Below are 21601 nucleotides of genomic sequence, written 5' to 3'. Positions count from 1 at the left end.
CTGGGGTTTTGTTCCATTGTTATATTTGAAGAGTTAGAAGTAACAGGCAAGATGTGTTAGGGTTTATGGTCAAAGCTAGAAAATTTTGACCATGAATAAGTCAAAGATATAAATTTTTTATCTCCAAATAAAACGAATATATTTACATTTAGACTTTAGTATCAAAACAATATTTCGGAAAACTCGACAATACAAATGACTCGACCCATCGACCCATGAATGACCAGAAACCGAATTGAACCAGACTTGATCTAATCAAGCATATTTACCAGATATATCCTGACCCGGTAGAATTGTTGTAGTTACTGACCCGGTTATCCTGATTGTAAATGAACCGACCTGAGCCCAACTCGAACCGAATAAGCAATCTAAGCCGGTCAAGCCTAACCCGACAGACCCGAACCGCCTTAACACGACCCGTAATCGGACCGAGTGATCCGATTGACACCTCCCTATACTAACCGTAATCTAAAAATATCATCTTTAATTATAAATCAAATCTGCTTCTAACATTTAACAAACAAGGTTTTGATTCTATGTTTGGCTTGATTTTAATTGTAATTTGTTATTTTGTGCTGATTTCGTATTTTGTTATTTTCGTGTTAATTACTCCCTCTATTCGTGTTTCCATGTTGATTTCGTGATGTTGTTGCCGTGGTGGCCGTGGAAGGACAACGAAGTTCATCGTCAAAATATTGTTGAAATCGAGCTGCTTCTACTAAGTGATCGATCATTATCGTCAGGATACGAAACGCTAGGACATAGGATGAGCTTCTTCAAACTCAATGCACTCGTTAGGAAATATTTCATTAGCTTCAATAATTTTTCGTCAAAATGAACCGTGGTTCTATTCATCTCTAGCCGCTTCATATAACTTAAATTTAGCATCCGGAACTAAATCCACATTGTGCAATAAACATAATGTTTTGAATACAAACGAACTTGACTAAAAGCAAATACAGAAAATTAATTTCATGGCAAAAAAAAAAGATAACAAAGAATCAGTCTAGCTTACAACCTCCTAGAAGTTCGATTTGACAACGCGATGTACTCTCAGCACACTCGAATAAAGTTTCGAGAAATTGAGATTTTGCCAACTTATTATAATCCCAAAGGTTAACTGAACTAAGAACAAGCTTCTCCAAAACCTTGGCACTTCTTAGCAACCATGTCAATAGATTCAATCTTTGTTTGCTAAATTTGCCGTCAATCATATACACCTCTAAGCGCTTCACTTGTTCAACTAGCGCGAATTTGGCATCTACATTCAAAATCATCGCCTTGTACTCATCATAATAATTACTAAAATGTAGCTTAAGAACCTTCAAATTCGGACAACAAAGCAATTGTTCGTCAAACATTTTTTGATATAATTTCCAAGGCAAAGATAACGTAAGATGTCTCAAATTAGGGAAGACGGTCTTCTTAGGACTAGTGTAAAACTTCCGGTCCCAATAATCTTCAACACGGAGTGCAAGCGACTTGACATTCAAAATCGAATCCAACATCTGCATTGATAATATGTCCCTAGTAAAATATCTAAAATGCTCTAATATTGGAGCATCAATAATAATAATAACCTTACAATAATAATTGGAAACCTTATATAGATTTATATATAATCGCTTTAATTTCTCGCTTGTAATTGATATCGAACTTTTCCTTTTCTGATCAATATCAAGGGTCAAGGACAAGTCTTCAAGTGACGGGCAACGACTTATTAACTCTTCCAAAAGTTCATAATTCGACGAAACTAGATGAAGTTTCTTGAGGTTCGGAGGAAGAATCATTGAAAGTCGATCATCACTACGAGCAATCTCTTTAAACGAGATATACAATGTAAGTGATACCAAAGAATGCATTCGGAAAATGCTCGGTGGCCACATTCGTATGCTAAATTCAAAACTATCGAACGTATTAATCGTGAAGTGCCGGATGTTACTAGAACGAAGTCGATGAGCCCACGTATCGATGATAGGCCAGCAAAGCGGGTCTTTATAGAAGCTAACGTGAAGATTAAGATAGAAAGTGTCGATTACGGGCGTGGTGAAATAATTGAAGAGGTTATCGAAAATGGTCCAGTAACGAGGCTCATAAACGCTGTTTGCAATTAACGTTTCTGTGTAAATCTGTTTGATGCTGAAAATAGTTGATGAAATGGTTATGATGAAATCAGGAAGGTTAAGGTGGGATATAATTTTCGAGATGATGTCGTCCGGAAGGGAGCTCCATCTATGGTGTTCTTCCATTGTTAATCGGCTAGGGTTTTGTTCCATTGTTAATCGGCAGCTATGCATATATTTGGAGATTTAGAAGTAACGAGCAAAGTATGGTTCTAGTTTTTAGCCTAAACTTTTGGTATGATTAGTTAGGCCCATTCTAAACTACTCCCTTCTAAATGATGGGCAGTGGGCCGGGTTATGGAAAAAAGCCCGAGCCCACATTGCGGGTTGATGGCGGGCGCCTGTGCGGGCTTAGGCGGTCGGGCTGGGATGTGGTGGCCCTAGAACGGTCTAGTTGTGCTCTTGGGCTATGCGGGCCTGGCGAGCTGTTTAGTGTGAGTTGGGAATGAGTGAGCTCGAGCCCAGCCCGAGTAGGTAGTACGGGCCTAGGTTGGGATGATGGGCTAGGAGATGAGTGAGCCCGTTACCGGGCTCGACTATTGTGGGCTGAGCCAGCCGACACCGATATCCAACTCTATTCTGTTCTACTTTTTTTTTATGTGAAGAATTGATAGGACGGAGAAATATTTTATTTTGACCTTTTGTTAACGATAGAAGCAAATTATAATGGTGGATAACATTACTAGAATATGGTTATCAGACTTTGGTAGTAGGGTTGACTATCAGATTAAATTAACATAAATAATATGGAGTACAAAACTAGTATAGATCATGCGCAATGAATGCGCGGTATTTATATAGTTGTTTTTGTATTACTTATTCATGTTCAATTAACAATTCAATAATTTTTTATATTTCACGTCATTATATTTTGATATGAGAAAAAAAAATTGAACTGTAAAATTAATCAAGAAAATTGAGTAATATCGTGAAATTTATATATTAATTATTTTCTCAGTCACAAAACTAATAATTTAATTTTATAAACTTCTCAACTTATTTTAATGATTTTTTCTTTCCACAAATCTAATAATCTCAGTTTATATTTTTGTTTTATAGATACCAAGTAATATGCGTCAAATTATTCTCTAATAAAGTTTAGCAATTTATATTTAGACTTGTATTTCATTTTGATTAAAAATTGTTCTAATTTGATGAGAAGTTATTTTTTAATGATAAATTAGTTTTTTAATGTTTATTTGTTTTCTTGTTTAAGTAAATAAAGCTTGGAGTGAAAATTTTTCCTTATTTTGAGGCGGTATCAACCACATTTATAGAGAACAGTCGAGATTAGGCCTCAATGACATAATCCAAATCAAGTCTCTAACGACCAAGATTTAATACCATGGATCTAAGTGTGGCATGAAGCCTTTGACCAATCAAATTATCGAACATATTTGATTGACCGCTGATAATGGGTAGAGGTCGTCGTACCCAATCAAACAAATTCTCAATTAGTAATGGTAGTCGAGGTCGAACCACAAGGAGATCAAAGATTGAATACTAGTTTTGTCTTAAATTAAAAGTTAGCTACATGAATCAAGAAATATTAAGCTAAACCATTAAACTAAGGGGGTGTTTGGTAAACAGTAGATTGGTGAATTTTCAGCATATTCAAGCCTTTTAGCATGTTTATTTGACTCATCAATCTACTAAGGGGTTGTTTGGTTACCCTCTTAAATCATGGGAAGTAGAAATTCCCATGAATTGCTTAAATATGATGTTGTTTGGTTGCCCATTTCATGGGAATTAGAACTTCCCAAGGAACTTCAATTCCTCCATAATGTAGGAAGTTGCTTACCTAGCCCCCCCTTGGTAAGTGCAACTTCCCACATGAATTCATTTCCCACATGACAACCAAACAACATTTTTACAATTCACATGAATTACAAATTCACATGAACTTAACTTCCTAGGAACTTCATCTTCCCATAGTGAACCAAACAACCCCTAATTTACGTGTTTGGTAAATGACATATTGAAACAGTAGATTGAGTTTCAATCTACTGTATTCCAATATGTTGCTCCACCCAGCATATTCACATTAGTAGATTGAGAAAATTGAATCTATCAACCATTTACACATAGATACAACAATCTATTAACCTAAATTGGATAATTACCACACTTTTATTAAATTTTCTAATTGAAATATACTAGTCAAACCTCAAATCCAATCATTATTTATAATCTGCTTGACCAATCTACCTCTGCTATTATTAATCTGCTGAGTAACAAACAAAGCCTAAATTAACTAAGACTACTAAACTAAGTAATAAGTAATCGAATAATGGCTTAAACAATTAAGGAAAGCCTAGGGCACGATTAAACTAACAACATTCATAATCACTTTAATTCCGTCAATTAGTCATCAAGAGGTAATTTAGTTAGGGGAAAACGCCACTAATTCGCTTATGAATATGCGGTATTTATATAGTGTACAATTGTGCATGAACACCAAGCAATTATGGAAAATATACAAGCTGCACTCCTTGATTGAAGGAGTAGAATAGGCAAGGGGAGCAACCCGAACCAAATTGGCAATACTCGAACAAATGAAATTAAATTTGACATTCCTTAAATTCGAAGTAGACCGACCAAAGCAAAATAAAATGCGACGAATATATGACATGTCGTGGTTAGAATTTCAAAATTTTTAGTTAAGATATTTTAACTTTTTTAAAGTTTCTTTTACATCGTTACCGGTTTTTCCCGGTTAGGATCAATTCCTGGCTATGATTTAGGCCATGCAAGGGGAAACAAAACTTGGAAGACATGAGGAACCTAAGAATCGAAAAGGCCAAGAAAAATGCTTAAACTGAAGCAGGACTACGGTTACCTAGATGAGATAATATACCCTAAGGCGCCATTAACTAACACCAAGGTTTCGTGGTGTAGTTGGTTATCACGTCGCTAACACATCAAGGTCCCCGGTTCGAGCCCGGGCGAAGCCATTTTTTCCAATTTTGCTTTTTTAATTTTACCTTGCTTCACATTCCTCAATCTGCCCAAGAACGATTGTCTATAGTCCATAGTGAGAACTTCACTCTTGAAAGTCTTAATATTGAGATTAAGCTATACAAAACCCTTACATATTAAAAAACTAGTTTTGGTTCAATTATTTGTTAAGGTGTTTAATGTTGATTGCTAGATGAAGAATTGTTAGGGTCTTAATTGTGAGATGATCAATTTGTCTTATTTGTGAAAAATACCACCTTCATTTGACACTTAATTTCACATTTAGTTGCTACTCCCTTCATTCAACTCCACTTTATATGTATTCCTTTTTCGTCCATTTAACTACACTTTACATGTTTCCTTTTTAGACAAGAAAATGACCATTCTATCCTTATTCACACTCCATATTTACAAAAAATGTCATCTATACCCCACATTAATCCACCATAAAACACCACCTTTATATTTTTTTAACATTTTTAACCTCATCATTCTCTTTTCCTATGTACTTTTTATAGTTTTTTTAATCCGTTCCTTAATACCCGTATAAAATACAAACATGTAAAGTAGAGTTAAACGGAGGGAGTAGCTATTATGCAGGAGGGACCCGGGTGGTCCCGGGTTTCCTGTTTCCATTCATATCTCAAATTTCTGAATCGTCAAAAATTAGAACGACGTTTCCTCCTTAAAATCGTCCGTCAAACTCACCGGCCTCACCCCTCGCCAGTGACCACCACGGCACCACCACCCTCCTTACCGCAGCTTTCTCAAACTCTTTTAACGGTTGCTTTTGGGTTTTTTACCGGAGATAAACTCGCCGTCGTCGAATTTTCCGGCCGTTTTCACCGCAGGTATGACCTCACCGGCTCACCTTTATACCCTAAATTAATAACCCCCAATTTAATTTCTCAACTCTCAAACCCTAAATTAATAAACTCCTAATTCGATTTTGGATAATCCGGCAGTGTTAGCTACCCAGTATCCAACTTGAAACTTGTTGATTGTTGTTCATGTTGTCTACTTGTTGCCTGATTCCTTTTTCTTTATTTTTTTAATTTTTGATGCTAATTACTACTACTCAGTACTCACTGCCTGCCTGCCTGTAACTTCATTTGTTTGAGTACATTTAGTTGCTAGCTATTATAGTATTATGTGTCATTTGTTTTGTCATTTTACGACTTTGTGGCCTTGTAAGTGAACAAATTTTAGATGTTGGCTAAAGGCATTCAAATTCCTTGTATTTCAGCATGTATATTGCTTTTATCGAGCGTTTTAATGGTGAAATGGGTAATTCGGTACCCACTGGGGTAGATTTCTCATCCACGGATTCTTAGTTGAATTCCAATGGTTTCCATTCAAGTTTACGAATTTGGATGAAAAATTGAAACATTGCAATTTCTAAACATGGATTCAAGGAAACAAAATCATTTCTGAGTTTTAAAACACTACTCTAAATTAATCGATTACGTCGTAGTTGGAAACTGGAATTACATCCTACCTTACATGAGTAACATGACTACGTGTGTTGTTTTGACATATGGAAGGGTTTTTCTTGAGTTCAGACCTCAAAAGTAAACCATCCTAGCTACTCCAGTGCCCTCGTTCAAATCGTATATGGTGACATTACGGAAGGACACTAAATTTTGAGATGAATTTGCAGCATTTGCCGTATTGTTGTGTGCTCTTTCTTGACATTTGAACTTGTATTTTCCAATTATCAACATCAAACATGTAAAAAGAATAGTATCAAGGTTTAGTATCACATATGGTCCTCCATTATAATGAAAATGTGACAAACATTACTTTCTTTTTTCTTATTTTCACAATTAGTTATTGACTTTGGTTGCCTTTTAGTCATTTTATTATATTTCGCCTCTATCGATCCTTCATTTTTATCTTGCTAGGCTTCTCAATTGATGAGTGGGAGTATCAAGGCTTCAAAGAGCTCAGATGGCAATAAAGTTATTATACAGTTATCAACTTACTAACCCTAAGAGGTACCTGAGCCTCAAACTCTTTCACTTTGTTTTATTTTTCTTAAATGGTGGTTGATCATTCGTATTTATTTTTTAAGTGGTGTGGCGGTTAGCTTGACATCGACAAAATCAGCCAGAGGCAGACCAATAGAAGCTGCACCTGGATTTGTCAGATTAAGAAAAGATATCCAGCACAGTTGCTCGTCAAAAAGTGTACGCTGTGTAATGAGTGATACTAGCCTTCATGAGGGGGCTGTTGGCGTGGCTTATAAAGATGGTGTAGTCATCGTAGGCAGACAAATTTGGTACAAGTTTTTCACAGCAAGATGTATCTTCATGCATTGTATTACTGACTATGGTGTTCCATCCCCTGATTTGTGGTTTGGCACTTTGGCCCTCTCGCCCAAAGAATAGGCATTATGGTCTATGGGTACTGCGGGTTAATACACCATAGTATATGGTGAATGGCTTGAAATAGAATTGGAGTAGTTGTCAGTTAATATCTAGACATCAAGTTACTTTTGTAGAACACCAATTCACTGATTCGTTATTCCAATTCTAATGTTTTTGATGTTTACCTTACGTTTTGTCATTTTATCCTTACTGTTTTCTAGGAATTGGCAGAACCGTCTATCAGAGATGCCTTTGGTTCATGTGTCCAACAAGGGGCAAGTCGTGTGATTATAAGCCCATTCTTTCTCTTTCCTGGACGTCATTGGAATCAGGTAAGACGATCAGTGTTCCCTCTAGACTGCATGCACTACAGCTGGGGTTGTAGGAGTTAGGGAGGTTCCAAATGAATGCTTGTCCTAATTCTTTCATGGGTGTGAATAGGATATTCCTCTACTAGCAGAAGCCGCTGCCTCCGAGTATCCTGGTATTCCTTATCTTGTCACAGCACCTTTGGCTCTTCACGAGTTACTTGTTGTATGTCCTTCATCTTCTTTCATTTTTTGAAACTGCATTGTATTTGATGCTTACATTCTGTCTGCCTACCGCCTACGTAGCCTGTTTTGTTTCTTGGAAAATATGAAGGGAACAAAATTAATTTGGCAGCTGGATTTATCAACATATATTTCTTTTAGCTTCACACATTCACGTTCCTTCAACTTAAAATTTTGAAAACGAAAGGATGCTTCAAAGCAAGTGATGTAGGTATATGTTCAATTTTAATTTCCTAGTACGAGCAAGGTATTTGTATTCATCCTCGATGGGGAATAACAAAGCAGTTTTCTCCAGAAAAGAAACATATTACTGAAAGAAAACTGTTCAAATTCAGACTTATGTAACAACTTCATCCTCCCAAAAGCATCTTACCTAACATATGATGCAAACACTAATAGAATGATAAGATGGATTATAAGAAGGAATGTTGTTTTTACTCGGGTTTGTTTTCTGATGTTGCAGGATGTTATGAAGGACAGAATTGATTACTGCTTAAGCCATGTTGACGGGAAAGTGGACGAGTGTGCAGTATGTGCAGGAACAGGCAAATGTAAAATCAAAGTGCAGGACTCCAAAACCTAGAGTTTTGCATTCAATTTCATAACTACTGTTTTTGATTGTATTTGTGAATTGTGATTATATCTAATCACTAGAGTAAAACAAAGTTACTATAATTCTGGCTATCAGACTCAGAACCTCCATTAGAAGTTTGCAGTGTTTTTATGACCAAGATCTCCATGATTTCCAGAACTTTCTAAGGTTCGATTCCTGATATTGTTCCTTTCATTTATTTTAAATAAATGCAAAATTAAAGTTAAATCCTGATATTGTTCCTTTAATTTATTTTAAATAAATGCAAAATTGAAGTTAAAAAAGGAAGGTAATAGGAGTCGAACTTGAGTCACTGGTGACAATAAATGGATCAATTACCACCAAGACACCAACAGTTTTATGTCATGATATCTCGTTAATATTTATATGTAACAAGCTCACAGACTACTATTGGGCCCTCTTAAATTGGGGGTCCTGTTCGACCGCGCGGGTTGTACACCCATTCAGCCGGCCCTGGTGATGGTTGAGGTCCAACCATTATTATTATTCCTATTAATGTACTCCTCCGTTCTGGTTATTTGTTGTCCTTTGGTTTTGGCACAAAGACCAAGGAAAGAGGAGATGATGAATTATTAAATGACAAGTGGATGAAATTGAGTGTTAATGATCAAATTGTTCATTAAATGCAATCCTAAAATAGAAAGGACAACAAATGACCGGGACAGAGTGAGTAATTTGGAACAAACATTAATTATAAGTGCGGCATATCTGATTGTCTATGATTGTTTTGTTTAGTTTTAACCTTCATGAGTGAAACACAACTGACTGATGCTTTGTTGTTTTACTTGCAGGTTCTTAAGAAGCAAGCGGGACTAAAGCTTGACGATCATGTAATCATTCTTTGCTTATTGCTCTCCGTTGTCAATTATTCAAAAACTCATAAGTACTCTAGATCAAGTTATTGTCTGTAGAATTAGAATAGTTATGATGACACTCGTTATGAGCTTTCGTAAAGAGGCATTGACATCGTATCTCTATCTATTTTGGAAAAAAATAGTGGTCGAAGTTAGCATCATAAATTAGGACGATAAATTTAGGACGAAGACTCTACTATTTTGTCAGCTATTAAAAGGTTATTGTAATAGGTATGTAGTAGGTACTCGATGTTGTAGTCATCTCTATACCTGTACTAATGTTCAAGGTTTGGTGTTTTGCAGAGCATTTTCCTGAACGTAATAAGTGGGGTTTCTCTGACGGAGACTTCTGGAGATCTTGCTGTAGTCATCTTTATACCTGTACTAATGTTCAATGTAGAAATGTTTCCTCAGAAAATATCAAGAATTCTTTTGGGCCATTCCAACTACATTTTGGAATTTCTGTTACCATATTTTGAAGTTTTGTTGATAATTTATCATTTATATTTATGCACCGTGAATGAATAAAATCGAAAGAAAATTATGACCCTTCTGAGAGTAGTAGTTGCCAAAATAACCGTTTTATAATTCTCATGTCATCAGGTTTGTCGTTTTACTTGTTTGATTAGAAACCCACAATAATTCCTACATCAATCATGTTAAGGTATGATCGTCTTTAGTTGATATGTTTATTAATCGTCTCCTCGTAATTAGCAATAAGTCTCTCTTAAGACAGATATTCCGTCTTAAGATTAAAACAGGTTAATTCACATATATGAAATCAATCGCCCTTTTCACCTTGGCATACGATCAAGTCAAAACTCCCACGAGGATTTGAAGTGAGACTATTTTCAAACCCCTATACCGGGCCGGCTTCGATCCACAATATTAAACCCGGCCTGCCCCATACCCGGACTTTCCCTTGACCCGACATATATGTAGCCCGTCCCTATCTCGGGATGGTTTCGGGCAACCCGTCCAAGCCCGACCTGCCCTCGGGTCAACCCAGCCTCGCCTGTTGACCATCCCTGGTGGGAACAACCAGTGCCTCGTTATACTTGCAAGTTGCAACTACTGTGGACATAAAATATAATTAGATTTGGCAAAATTGACCGTACCCGACACCCGAACTCAAAACCCCATCCCGAATTAATCCGACACAATATAATCTGACCCGAATATTTATTGTTGCAAACTGATTATTTATACACAAATAACTTGATAATAGTTGACCCGAAAATAATTGAACCCGAAAAAACCTGATCTAATAGTTGACTCGGTTGACCTGGTCTACTAAAAGTCCACAACTTGTTATCCTACGTAATTCTCACCTAACACTAGTCCCAGACTCCCAGCTATTAGGTTTACTATAGAAGGGAGAAGATAATTTTGGATCTACTCCAGTCTATTTACCTGCTGCCGCTCCTCTCTAGGTTTAGGCACCGACATTCAACAAAGAAAAAAAAAAAGAAAAACAAAACGTTCCCTCCGCTCCTCTCTAGGTTTAGGCAAAAAAAAGAAAAAACCAAAGACAATGCTACAACAAGATAGATGGCGCTCTCTTCCTGACGACATTATCGCCAAGATTATTTCCCATCTCGACCTTGTTCATCGACCTGGATACTTATACACCATTACGATTTCCGCCACTACTTTCATAGTCCATTTTTTCTTCCATTGTCGTCCTCTCGATGTTACGTCCAATATTTTCGAATTTTGGAAAATTCTTGATAACCTCTTCACCTTATTCACGACATCCTCTATCAACACCTTTAGTATTTATCTCCACCATGCCCTCTATGAGGAACCTTGTGCAAGGCCTATCTTAAACTCATGGGCTCGTCGACTACGTGCTCGTAACATCCAACACTTCGCGATTGAATCCGTTTGCCCGCCTACGCCTAGCGTTTTCCAAATTCAATCACTCCTATCACTTCACTTGTCATATGCTAAGTTTGTTTCACAACATCCCGTTATTATTATTCTTCCAAACCTAAAAAGACTTCGTCTTGTTTCGGTTAATCACGAATTTTTGGGACGGCTATTAAGTAGTTGTCATATGTTCATTTTATATATACTTTTACCCCTCATTTTAGCTCGGTTTCTATTGTTTATCATACTTTAATTAGTATATTTTTGAGCTAATCTTGTGTTCTAGCTGTATTGTTGTGTTTGTTACATTTTTGTAGGAATCTAAGCATTTAGAGGCTTTTTCCTATCATTTTGTACACCAAGTTCACTAAGTTAAACAAGACCAAGTATTGGACTAGCATGGAGTGTTTGCATGGGTTTTTCATGAGGAAGTTGATGGACTAATGTGTGCAATGCAATTGTGTCAACAAACCAAAGTCAAGCCCAATTCAAAGTCCAAGTTAAAGTGGAAGAAAATAGGATTCCAAGCTACCTAGGATGCCAAGGGATTAGTGATTAACCGGGTGATTAATCGCATAATTAATCACCAACATAGGATTCTCCAAGTAATTAAGAGGAGAATTAAGGCAAACAACCCGGAATCCCACGTCCCCGATCGGGGTTGCATGCCTCTTGGTGATTTACGTTTCACTCCTCCTATAGATAGGAGAGGCTTTTCAAGGCTTAGGCATCTCTTATCTCATATTCTACATCTCATATACTTACAATAGCCTTAAGCATTATAATTTCTTTCAATAGTTTTCATCGTTAGTTTTCAATATTGTCAAGCTTATAGTTCTTAAACATTTAGTTCTTAATACATTTTCAAGCATTTGGTTACAATTGTTCTTCTATACAAGTTATCTTCTATTAAGGTATTCTTATTTCTAGCTTGCAATTTTACATTTCTATTTTAGTTTACACATAGTTTATATTTAAAGTACTTAATTTAGATTACATTAGCATTATTTCTTTTACATGTTATATCACCTAGTTTATACAAATCATACAATCATGTTTAACATTTCTTACAATATAGTTTGCAATTCACATTCTAATATGAGTAGCTAAATTTCCTAGTCTAAGGGCTAGAGGAGCCATGCAAAATCAAGTGTATAACATGTTAAAATAGGTAGATAATAATATTGTTCATATTGCTTCTATCACATGCTTGTGCCATAATGTTTAATCTTTGTTTAAGGCCTTATTCAATTGATTAAGTTTGTTCATTCGTTCTAAAGTCGAGAGGCACAGAATTGAATTAGACTAAGCATGTATAGTAGGACGACCTAGTCATGGACTAGAGTTTCTCTAGGACCCGGTCTATGGTTGACACTAATGCCGTAAGGTGGGTGTCTCTAAGCCTAAGCAATTGACAATATTTTTAATACCGAGTTTAACATAATTATATACTTACGTTTGCATGTATGACTCGACCCCCTTAGACTCCTTTCTATTATATAATTTACATCATAATTTTTGTTAATCATCAAACAACCAAACAAACCCAAAACGAAATCGATCTTGATAGAAATCTTCCCATAGCATTTCACAGCGTAATTCCCGTTTCCTTGTATTCGACCCCTATTGCTACATTCATTTGTTGTTTAGGGTAATTATCTTTGCATAGGTATACGATAAGCCCATCACCAACCGGTACAAATCCTTCGTTATCAATATCGAGTAAGACTTTGAAGCGATTGAGTAAACTCCAGATAAATCGCGGGTCAGTGGGGACGTCGAGGTTATCATCGATGCTCCAACATTGGACAACTTGTACTTTAATGTTAATTCTCCCCTTCAATCAATGCGGATAATCGGTTTGATATCCAACCTCAAGTCTATTGGACTCATTGGTAGTGTATCAATGACGATGATCTACAGTAGTCCAAGCAAAACGATCTTCCCTTTTGTGACGAAACTTACATTAAGTGTGAGTTCGTCTGAAGTATTTGAACAACATATGCTGCCCTATTATTTTCCCAATTTAGAGCTTCTTGTGTTATCATTTATAGGTGCTTGTGATAACATTTGGGATATAAAGGGTAGATTTGTGCTAGTTGAATATGTGAAGCACTTAGAGTTGCAAATGAGTTACGTTCGACTCAACCAACGAACGTTGAATTTTTTGACAAGGTTGTTAACAAGTGCCCCAATTTTGGAGAAGCTCTTCATCAGTGGATTTAGAAGTACTCTTTCTAGCGATGATTTTTTGGATAAAGATCAATTTTACGAAAATTTACTTAACTGTGCAGAGGATACTTCATGTTGTGAAATCGAATTCTGTTACTATTTACTCAGTTACTAATCTGTGACGACGATGATGCATGGAATAGGATATTGGCTCGATCTCCAAGTTCTGTTCATGTTGGTCCTAATTATTCGATAGCATAGTATAGTAAGTTCCCAATTTTTATTTCGTATAATTATTGTCTTGTTATCACATTTGTTTACCTAAATACAGATTCTTATTTAAGACCGTTTTAAGTTCTTCATCCTCCATTAAGTACTATCTTCGTTCCAAAATGCGAGAAAAACTCTCAATATAATCTTCCACATCCCACAGATAACCGTCGTAATGTCCACCAAAATTAGTTTTCCTTACGTTACATTCTAGACCGTCTTTACCTTGATCAACCACCTTGAGCTTCTTCATATGGTGACCAAGCACTTCCCATTCTTTGAGAAGTGAATGTACGATGTTGGTTCAATTTGTCGATATTGTCGAATAGTAGGGTTCCAAACATAGAAAGTACGATGTTGGTTTAATTTGTGGTACAAGCATACAAGGCCATCACAAGACCCAACTATTATATACTCCCTCCGTCCCGGTCATTTGTTGTCCTTTTTCATTTTAGGGTGTCTCAGTCAATTGTTGTCCTTTCTATTTTAGGATTGTATTTGATGAGCAATTTGATCATTCACACTCAATTTGTTCCACTTGTCATCTTATAATTGGCTCTCTTCCCTTTACTTGGTCTTTGTGCCAAAACCAAAGGACAACAATTGTCGAGACGGAGGGAGTAGAACATTATCAAAGCCTAGAGGAGAAAATTGAAGAGTTGATATTTAAATAAAGAAAACGTAAGGAAATGTCTTGGCAAATATAGAGTAATGGATTTGTGTGAGATTAATTGATACTCCCTCCGTCCTGATCATCTGTTTAACTTTGGATTTGGCACAAAGACGCAGGAAAGAGAAGTAGACCAATTTAGGAAAGAGATTTAGTTGAATAGCTCTTGGAAGACTTGGTAGATATTCTACTAGATCCAACAATACTTGGTCAAGTCAAATCGCGTCCATTTGGAACTTCAATCGCTTCACATGTTCGAAAGGCGCAACTTTAGGCTTTCGAGTAATAACCATCCAAAAAAATCAGTGACTTCCAACTCGAGTTCCTCGAGATTGGGACAATGTAGCATTGAACTCAAATCTTCTATTCTTCTAAAAGGACCCAAAGCCAATATAAGACGAGTCATATTAGGGAAGATGATCTTATTAGGGGAAGGATAATTGTAGAGCCGCGGTGAGAGTTGAAGGAGAGCAAGCGACTTGACATGGGTGATTGAATCCAACATTATTTCATCATAAGATAAGCAATCAGAATAAAAGTACAAGTGCTCCAATTTCGGAGTCTCAATTATAACTTCAAGGATAGACGACCCATATAGATATATGGTTAATTGCTTTAAATTCTTACTTGTAACCTTGAAGTGTTGAAGGTTATGTTCACGTAATTGACGAATCCATGAGCCAATCATATGCCAGTAAGAAGAACTCAGATATAAATCATGGGGAAGTTGAAGACGGAAGGTGTTGAGTAACGGTGAATTGGCGAATATGGTGAAGAGGTTATCAAGGATGTGTAAGTTTTATAGTCTAAAATAACATGTTCTAATATAATACTTATTTGATTTATGGAAATATCTTACAGGATGTTCCAAACGAGGTCCGTTTCATGAAGAAAATCCTCGAGTTTAACGTCGAAAGTAGTGGGAGAGATAGTGATGGAATATAATATGGTATATACTACTGTACCCAACTAGAGCTGACAAGTCTGACTCGACCTGAACCCAACCAAATCTAATCCGACAGAACCCAAGAATATTGCAACCCTAAACTGACCCGACCCAACCTTATGATTACATGACCCGATAATGATCAGTGACCAAAACCCGATTGACCTGACCCGATTAAATTGATGACCCGACAATTATTAAACGTAATATAGAAAAGTAAATAAATACCCTTCGTCCCTATTATTTGTTTATCCTTGATAAAAAAAATACCTCAGAATAAAAAAATAAACAAATAAAACAAGTTGTTGTAAAGAAACCAATGATAAACTACCATCTTTAAATCAAAGTTCTTAACCATGCTCAAAAGTCAAAACACGGAGTCTAAATTAATAAGCGGAGTACGAAGCTACTCCGAATCAAAATTTATTGGATAAATGAGAGATCGATAGGCTCCTACAAATTCGATTTCACATAATGATGATGAACACCTCTGACAATCCAACAAATTTTGATGAAATCGAGCTGCTTCTGCTAAGCGACGATTATTATAAGGACACGAAACACTAGCACCTAGGACGAGCTTCTCCAAACTCAATGCACTCGTTAGGAAATATTTCACTAGCGTCAATAATTGTTCGTCTAATTGAACCATACCCGTATCCAACTCTAGTCGCTTCATATGCTCATATAACTTAAATTTAGCATCCGGAATTACATCCACATTACCAACACCCATAATCTTTAACACAAGAACCTCCAATTTAGGACAAGGTAGCAATAAACGTAATGTTTCCAATCGTTCGAATAGCCACATAGTCCAAGTAAGGTGAGTCACATTAGGGAAGATAGTCTTAGTCTTAGGAATATTGCTACGAATCATCATATGATTAGCGATATCGAGTACAAGCGACTTGACATGTGAAACTGAATAGATCATCTGCCTTATTATTTGATCATGTTTCAAGATTAATCGAGGAGCAGTTAAATTGAAATGATCCAATTTTGGGGCATCGACGTGAAGATTCAGACCGGTAAAGTCGTTTAAACAATAGAATCCAAATAATGTAATACATAATCGGGTTAAATTCTTACCGGCGATGGTTAGAGACCCGTCTGCAAAAGGTTTAGGGCATCCAGAATTATTATTAAGTAGTACGAAGGACAAGTCCTCAAGTGATGGACAAGAGCTCATAAACCTTTCAATGCATTTAAGGTCGACAAAAATCGAACTAAATTTCTTCAAATTTGGAAGATTAATCGAATCAGGAAAAATCCAAACATACCCATGAATATTCAAATCCAACTCAAGTGATACCAACGATTGGATTAGGAAAACGTTTGGCACGTGCACTTGACGACCAGCGTTGCCAAATAAACTAGTATTCGATGTAATCTTGAAGTGCTCGACGTTACATAAACGTAGGCGACCAGGGTTGCGAAATAAACCATCATTCGATGTAATCTTGACGTGCTCGACGTTACAAAAACGTAGTCGACCAGCCCATGAGTCTATAACATGGAATAAAGTAAGGGTGTGGTGAATATGGTAAAGGTGTAGACGGACGGTGTTGAGTAAGGGTGTGGTGAATATGGTAAAGAGGTTATCAAGAATGGGGTTTATTTCGGACATATTATTTATTAGATTCCATAAATTGATGTCGAAAGTAGTATCGGAAATCGTATTAATGGAGTTTTGAGGAAAATCGAGGCGAGAGAAAATGTTGGAGATTATGTCGTCCGGAAGGGAGCTCCATCTTTTGGGTTCTGCAATTCGTTTGCCGCTAGGGTTTTGTTCCATTATTGAATGTTTAAAGGTAATAATCTGCGAAAGGAATGACAACCGGAAATCTTATATAAGTCGGTCACACGTTATAATTGTGTTAGCCCACAGATTTATGCTTATTTATATTTTTTTTTGATTTTACCAATCCATCTCCTGGTTATAAAGTCACGAATTTGATTTCCATTGAGTTAAAATATAGTCTTATTAATAGGCAATCTGTAAACACCACTTTAAGCAATACTCAAAGAGTCCGGTGGTCTATTTTAGCCTTGGACCCGATAAAACCTACCTTAAACCTAAACTTTTTTATACCGTTATTAGACTATGTTTGTTTAAATTAGGAAGATAAATTGTATTTGAAATTCTCCAAAGAAAAAACGGAAAATTCACGTGGTACCCTTGAACTTTGCCATTTTGCACATGGTACCCAACTTTTTAAGTTTGTGTACATTATACCCTCTATGTTTGATTTTCATGCACAACATATCCTTTTTGTCGCTGTAAAAAAACTCAATTGCGCATAACTCCTAGATCGGAATTCAGAATCGGCCAATTTTTTTCATTAAATGATTATCTCGTCATAATCTACGATTTAAGAAAAAAAATTGTTGACTGACATTTTATAGAGTTTTTTTTAACGAAAACCTCAAATCAAACATATCTTCGATCATAAATTTCCGAATGACCAATTTCGTTTTATCAATTTATAGATCTCGAAGAGTTAATCAATTTGGAAAAAAAAATTAGTCAATTCCGATTTCTGGTCTACTCCCTCCATTCAACTCCACACTACCATTATCTATTTTGTACACTATTCATAATTAAGCATTTAATTTGATTTTTCTCCCAATATATAAGTGAAAATATATTCACGTGGGATCTTATTTTATTCGTCGTTACGAGTACATTAAAAATATCTAACTTTTATATTTTTTGCAAATACGTAGCTAACGATATTTAGCGCGTAAAAGACGCGTTGGCAATTTGGTTAATTCCAAATTCCACTGTCTAGAGGCTTGTTTCAAGCCATACAATGACCTTTTCAGTTTGCACACCTGCCCTGGTGTTGCTTTATTATAACCTTCTGGTGGTGTCATATACACTTCTTCATCAATAAAACCATGAAGAAAAGCATTGTTAATGTCCAATTGATGTATGGGCCATATCTTTGCTGCAGCAACAGCTAGAAAAATCCTGACTGTTACAAACTTGGCAACAGGTGAAAAAGTGTGTTTATAGTCTGTTCCCTCCACCTGACTATATCCCTTTGCTACTAGTCTAGCTTTGTGTCTTTCTATGCTACCATCAGGTCTGAACTTTACTTTGTACACCCATTTAGAGCCTATGGCTTTAAAACCACTAGGAAGGGGTACCAATTCCCATGTGCCATTATCTTCTAATGCCTTCAACTCTTTACCCATAGCAGCTACCCAATTAGGATCATTCTTGGCTTGGCTATAAGTAGAGGGTTCAAACGTAGAAATGACAGCATTTAAAGAAGCTTTTAAAGCAGGAGTATGACTATCTGAGTCAAAAACAGAAAAGGACTGAGAATGAGCAACAGAACTATCAGAATGATCAATTTTTAGCATATTTTGAATATTTGTGGGTAACACAAAACCCTGCAACCTAGAAGAGATCTTCTTATTTCTAGTTGACTGTCTAGAAATGGTGTCTTCAGGAATACCAGTAGTAGGATTAGGAATGACAGGAGAGTTATGGGATAAGATAGACGAATTATTTTGTGGAGGATTGATATTGTGTGATACAGGAGTGTTATTAGGACTATACTGATGAACGGGCTCATCAGTGTTAGCTGTAAAATCAGCAGGAATCTCTGAGGTAGCAGGAATCTCTGAGGTAGCAGGAGCATTATGCTCAACAGGGGGAGAAGACTCAGTATCAATGCTAGGAGAATTCAGGAAAGTATAAGCATCAAAAGGGGAAGAAACTGAAATGTTATCAGTGTTTGAAACACTATTATGGAAAGGGAATTTATTTTCTAAGAATATCACATCCCTGCTAATAATAACTTTCTTAGTGTCTAAATCAAACAATTTATAAGCCTTTTGCCCAAAAGGATAGCCTATAAACAAGCATCTTCTCCCTTTGGAGGCAAATTTGTCCTTATGACTGGCATTTATAGGAGCATAACATAAACATCCAAAAACCCTTAACTCCTCATAAGTGGGTAATTTTCCCATCAAAACCTCAAAAGGACTCTTCCACCCTAAAACAGGAGATGGGAGTTTGTTAATCAGGTAGGTAGCAGTCAGAATACTTTCTCCCCAAAATCTCTTAGGCAACTTGGCAAATAAGAGCATGGCCCTAGCAGTCTCAACCAAATGTCTGTGTTTTCTCTCCACTCTACCATTTTGTTGGGGTACTCCTGGAGCACTCTTTTGATGCAAGATGCCTTTCTTTGCAAACATACCAAGACAAGTATCTTGTATGATTTCTGTACCATTATCACTTCTTACAATTTTAACAGAAGAATTATACACATTGCCAACTTGAGCAAAGAAATTTTCCAAAGTAGAAGCCACTTGGGTCTTATATTTAAGTAAGAAAGTCCAAGTAACTCTAGTATGATCATCAACAATAGTCAAAAAATAATGTGCACCAGTAATAGTAGCCACTTTATAAGGGCCCCATAAATCCACATGAATGAGATCAAATTTACAAGCAGCCCTACTAACACTCCCAGGAAAAGGTAACCTATGTATCTTTGCTTGTAAACAAGTCTCACACTGATATTGCTTCAGATGTTTACAATGAATACCATCTATATGCTGCATTTTTGACAGAGAAGTATGTCCTAACCTAGCATGAAGAGTATCTAGATCAGGTACATTATTACAATTGACACTACTAGAGCAATTACAACTGGTATTATTTTGAACAGAAATGGAACTTAGATGTGCAGAATGCAAAATCTTGACGGCTTTATGTCTGAGCTTGTATAAACCCTTCTCTTGAAGACCAATGCCAACAGGAATGCTAGAAGCAGGGTCCTGAATAACACATTTGCCCACATAGAACTGAATTAGTAAGCCAGTTGTGGCTAACAATTTTCCTACTGACAGTAAGTTGTGTTTAAACACAGGTACATATAGAGCATCATGCAACTTAATACCAGACTCAAGAGTTATAGAACCACCATGAGTCACTAATTGAGATGAACCATCAGGCAAACCAATTAAAACAGGCTTTCTTAACAAATTCAGATTATCAAAATATTGTTTATGGCCTGTCATATGATCTGTGGCTCCTGAATCTATAATCCAGGCATCATAACAAGCATCACAAGCTTTATTAGAAGCTAGAGTGATACCTGCAAAGTTGACTGAAGCATCAGAAATATCAATAGGAGATTCATCCTTAGCCTGTGCCACTTGCATCATATGATTATACAATGCAGTCAACATCACAGGATCAAATTGAACTTGCTGAGCAGGTTGAGATTGCTGAGCTCCAAATCCTTGCTGGTTATAGGAATTGGCAGCAAAACCCTGCTGATTCTGATTCTGTAAAGTGGCTTGCCCTTGAACAAACTGTCCTGAACTTTGTCCTTAAGCAAACTGTGGATGAGAAGACTGTCCATACTGAAATCCTGATGTTTGCTGATTGAAACCAGGTCCACCAGGCATATATCCAGAAAAAACACCATTAGCATGAGAGAACCGAGCCATGTACTTAGCCTTTAACTCGGGATACTTGACAAAACAAGCATCAGGCAAATGACCTTTCTTCTTACAGTGATGACACCATCTGTCATCAACCTTAGGTTTAGCATCATCTTTGTCTTTATCACCTCTTTTCCACACATTCCAAGGAGTTTTACCAGTTGATTTAGAAGCATGCATAACACTGTTGTCTTGTGACGAATTAACAATATTAGACAACATTTTCTGACTTTCAATTTGCTGAATAATGGAGTAAAGCTTATTAAGAGGAGGAATAGGATCCATAGCAAGTATATTCGTCCTAGGATATTCATATATATCACTTAATCCCATCAGAAAACTCATGACCTTTTCCATCTGAGCCATATCAAACAATTTCTTGTACAAATTACAAGAACATTCACTCATAGCACCACAATTACACTCAGGTATGACCTCTAATTCATCAATATCATCCCAGAAACGTTTCAATTTGGTGAAATACTCAGCAACAGAATCATTTCCCTGTGAAATGTTCTTTAAATCCTTTTTTAATTGAAACAATAGAGGAGCATTGCATTGACCATACCTCTCACAGAGATCAGTCCAAAGATGCTTAGCAGATTTACAAGTAAGAAAATTTTCCTTGAGCGGAGATGCAATTGAGTTCAGCAACCAGCAGCGCACCATATTATCACTACGCAACCATTGCTGAAGCTTAGGAGAAGTAAGAGCAGGCATAGCAACAACACCAG

General features: G+C 36.5%; 2 protein-coding genes across 3 annotated transcripts; one reads left to right on the top strand and one right to left on the bottom strand.

Annotated features, from left to right (window-relative positions):
- Window positions 1-1001: 1001 nt before the first annotated feature.
- On the bottom strand, window positions 1002-2249 carry LOC141612858 (F-box/FBD/LRR-repeat protein At5g22660-like). Its single transcript, XM_074431607.1, has one exon. It carries the CDS (start codon window positions 2247-2249, stop codon window positions 1002-1004), a length of 1248 nt encoding a protein of 415 aa, XP_074287708.1.
- A 3441-nt stretch (window positions 2250-5690) lies between these two features.
- On the top strand, window positions 5691-8752 carry LOC141610939 (uncharacterized). Of its 2 annotated transcripts, none has more exons than XM_074429253.1 (6): window positions 5691-5932; window positions 6986-7078; window positions 7156-7362; window positions 7672-7782; window positions 7892-7934; window positions 8465-8752. In XM_074429253.1, exons 2-4 carry the CDS (start codon window positions 7032-7034, stop codon window positions 7736-7738), a joined length of 321 nt encoding a protein of 106 aa, XP_074285354.1. In that variant the 5' UTR covers window positions 5691-5932; window positions 6986-7031; the 3' UTR covers window positions 7739-7782; window positions 7892-7934; window positions 8465-8752. The 2 variants fall into 2 exon arrangements, with proteins under 2 accessions (XP_074285354.1, XP_074285352.1); XM_074429251.1 differs by having other exon boundaries at window positions 5692-5932; window positions 7892-7984.
- The last annotated feature ends 12849 nt before the right edge of the window (window positions 8753-21601 follow it).

Source organism: Silene latifolia, chromosome 11, assembly GCF_048544455.1.
Source record: "Silene latifolia isolate original U9 population chromosome 11, ASM4854445v1, whole genome shotgun sequence".
NCBI classification, from domain to species: Eukaryota; Viridiplantae; Streptophyta; class Magnoliopsida; order Caryophyllales; family Caryophyllaceae; genus Silene; species Silene latifolia.
The sequence above is the reverse complement of the archived record's forward strand: the minus strand, read 5'-3'. Positions and strand labels throughout refer to the sequence as shown.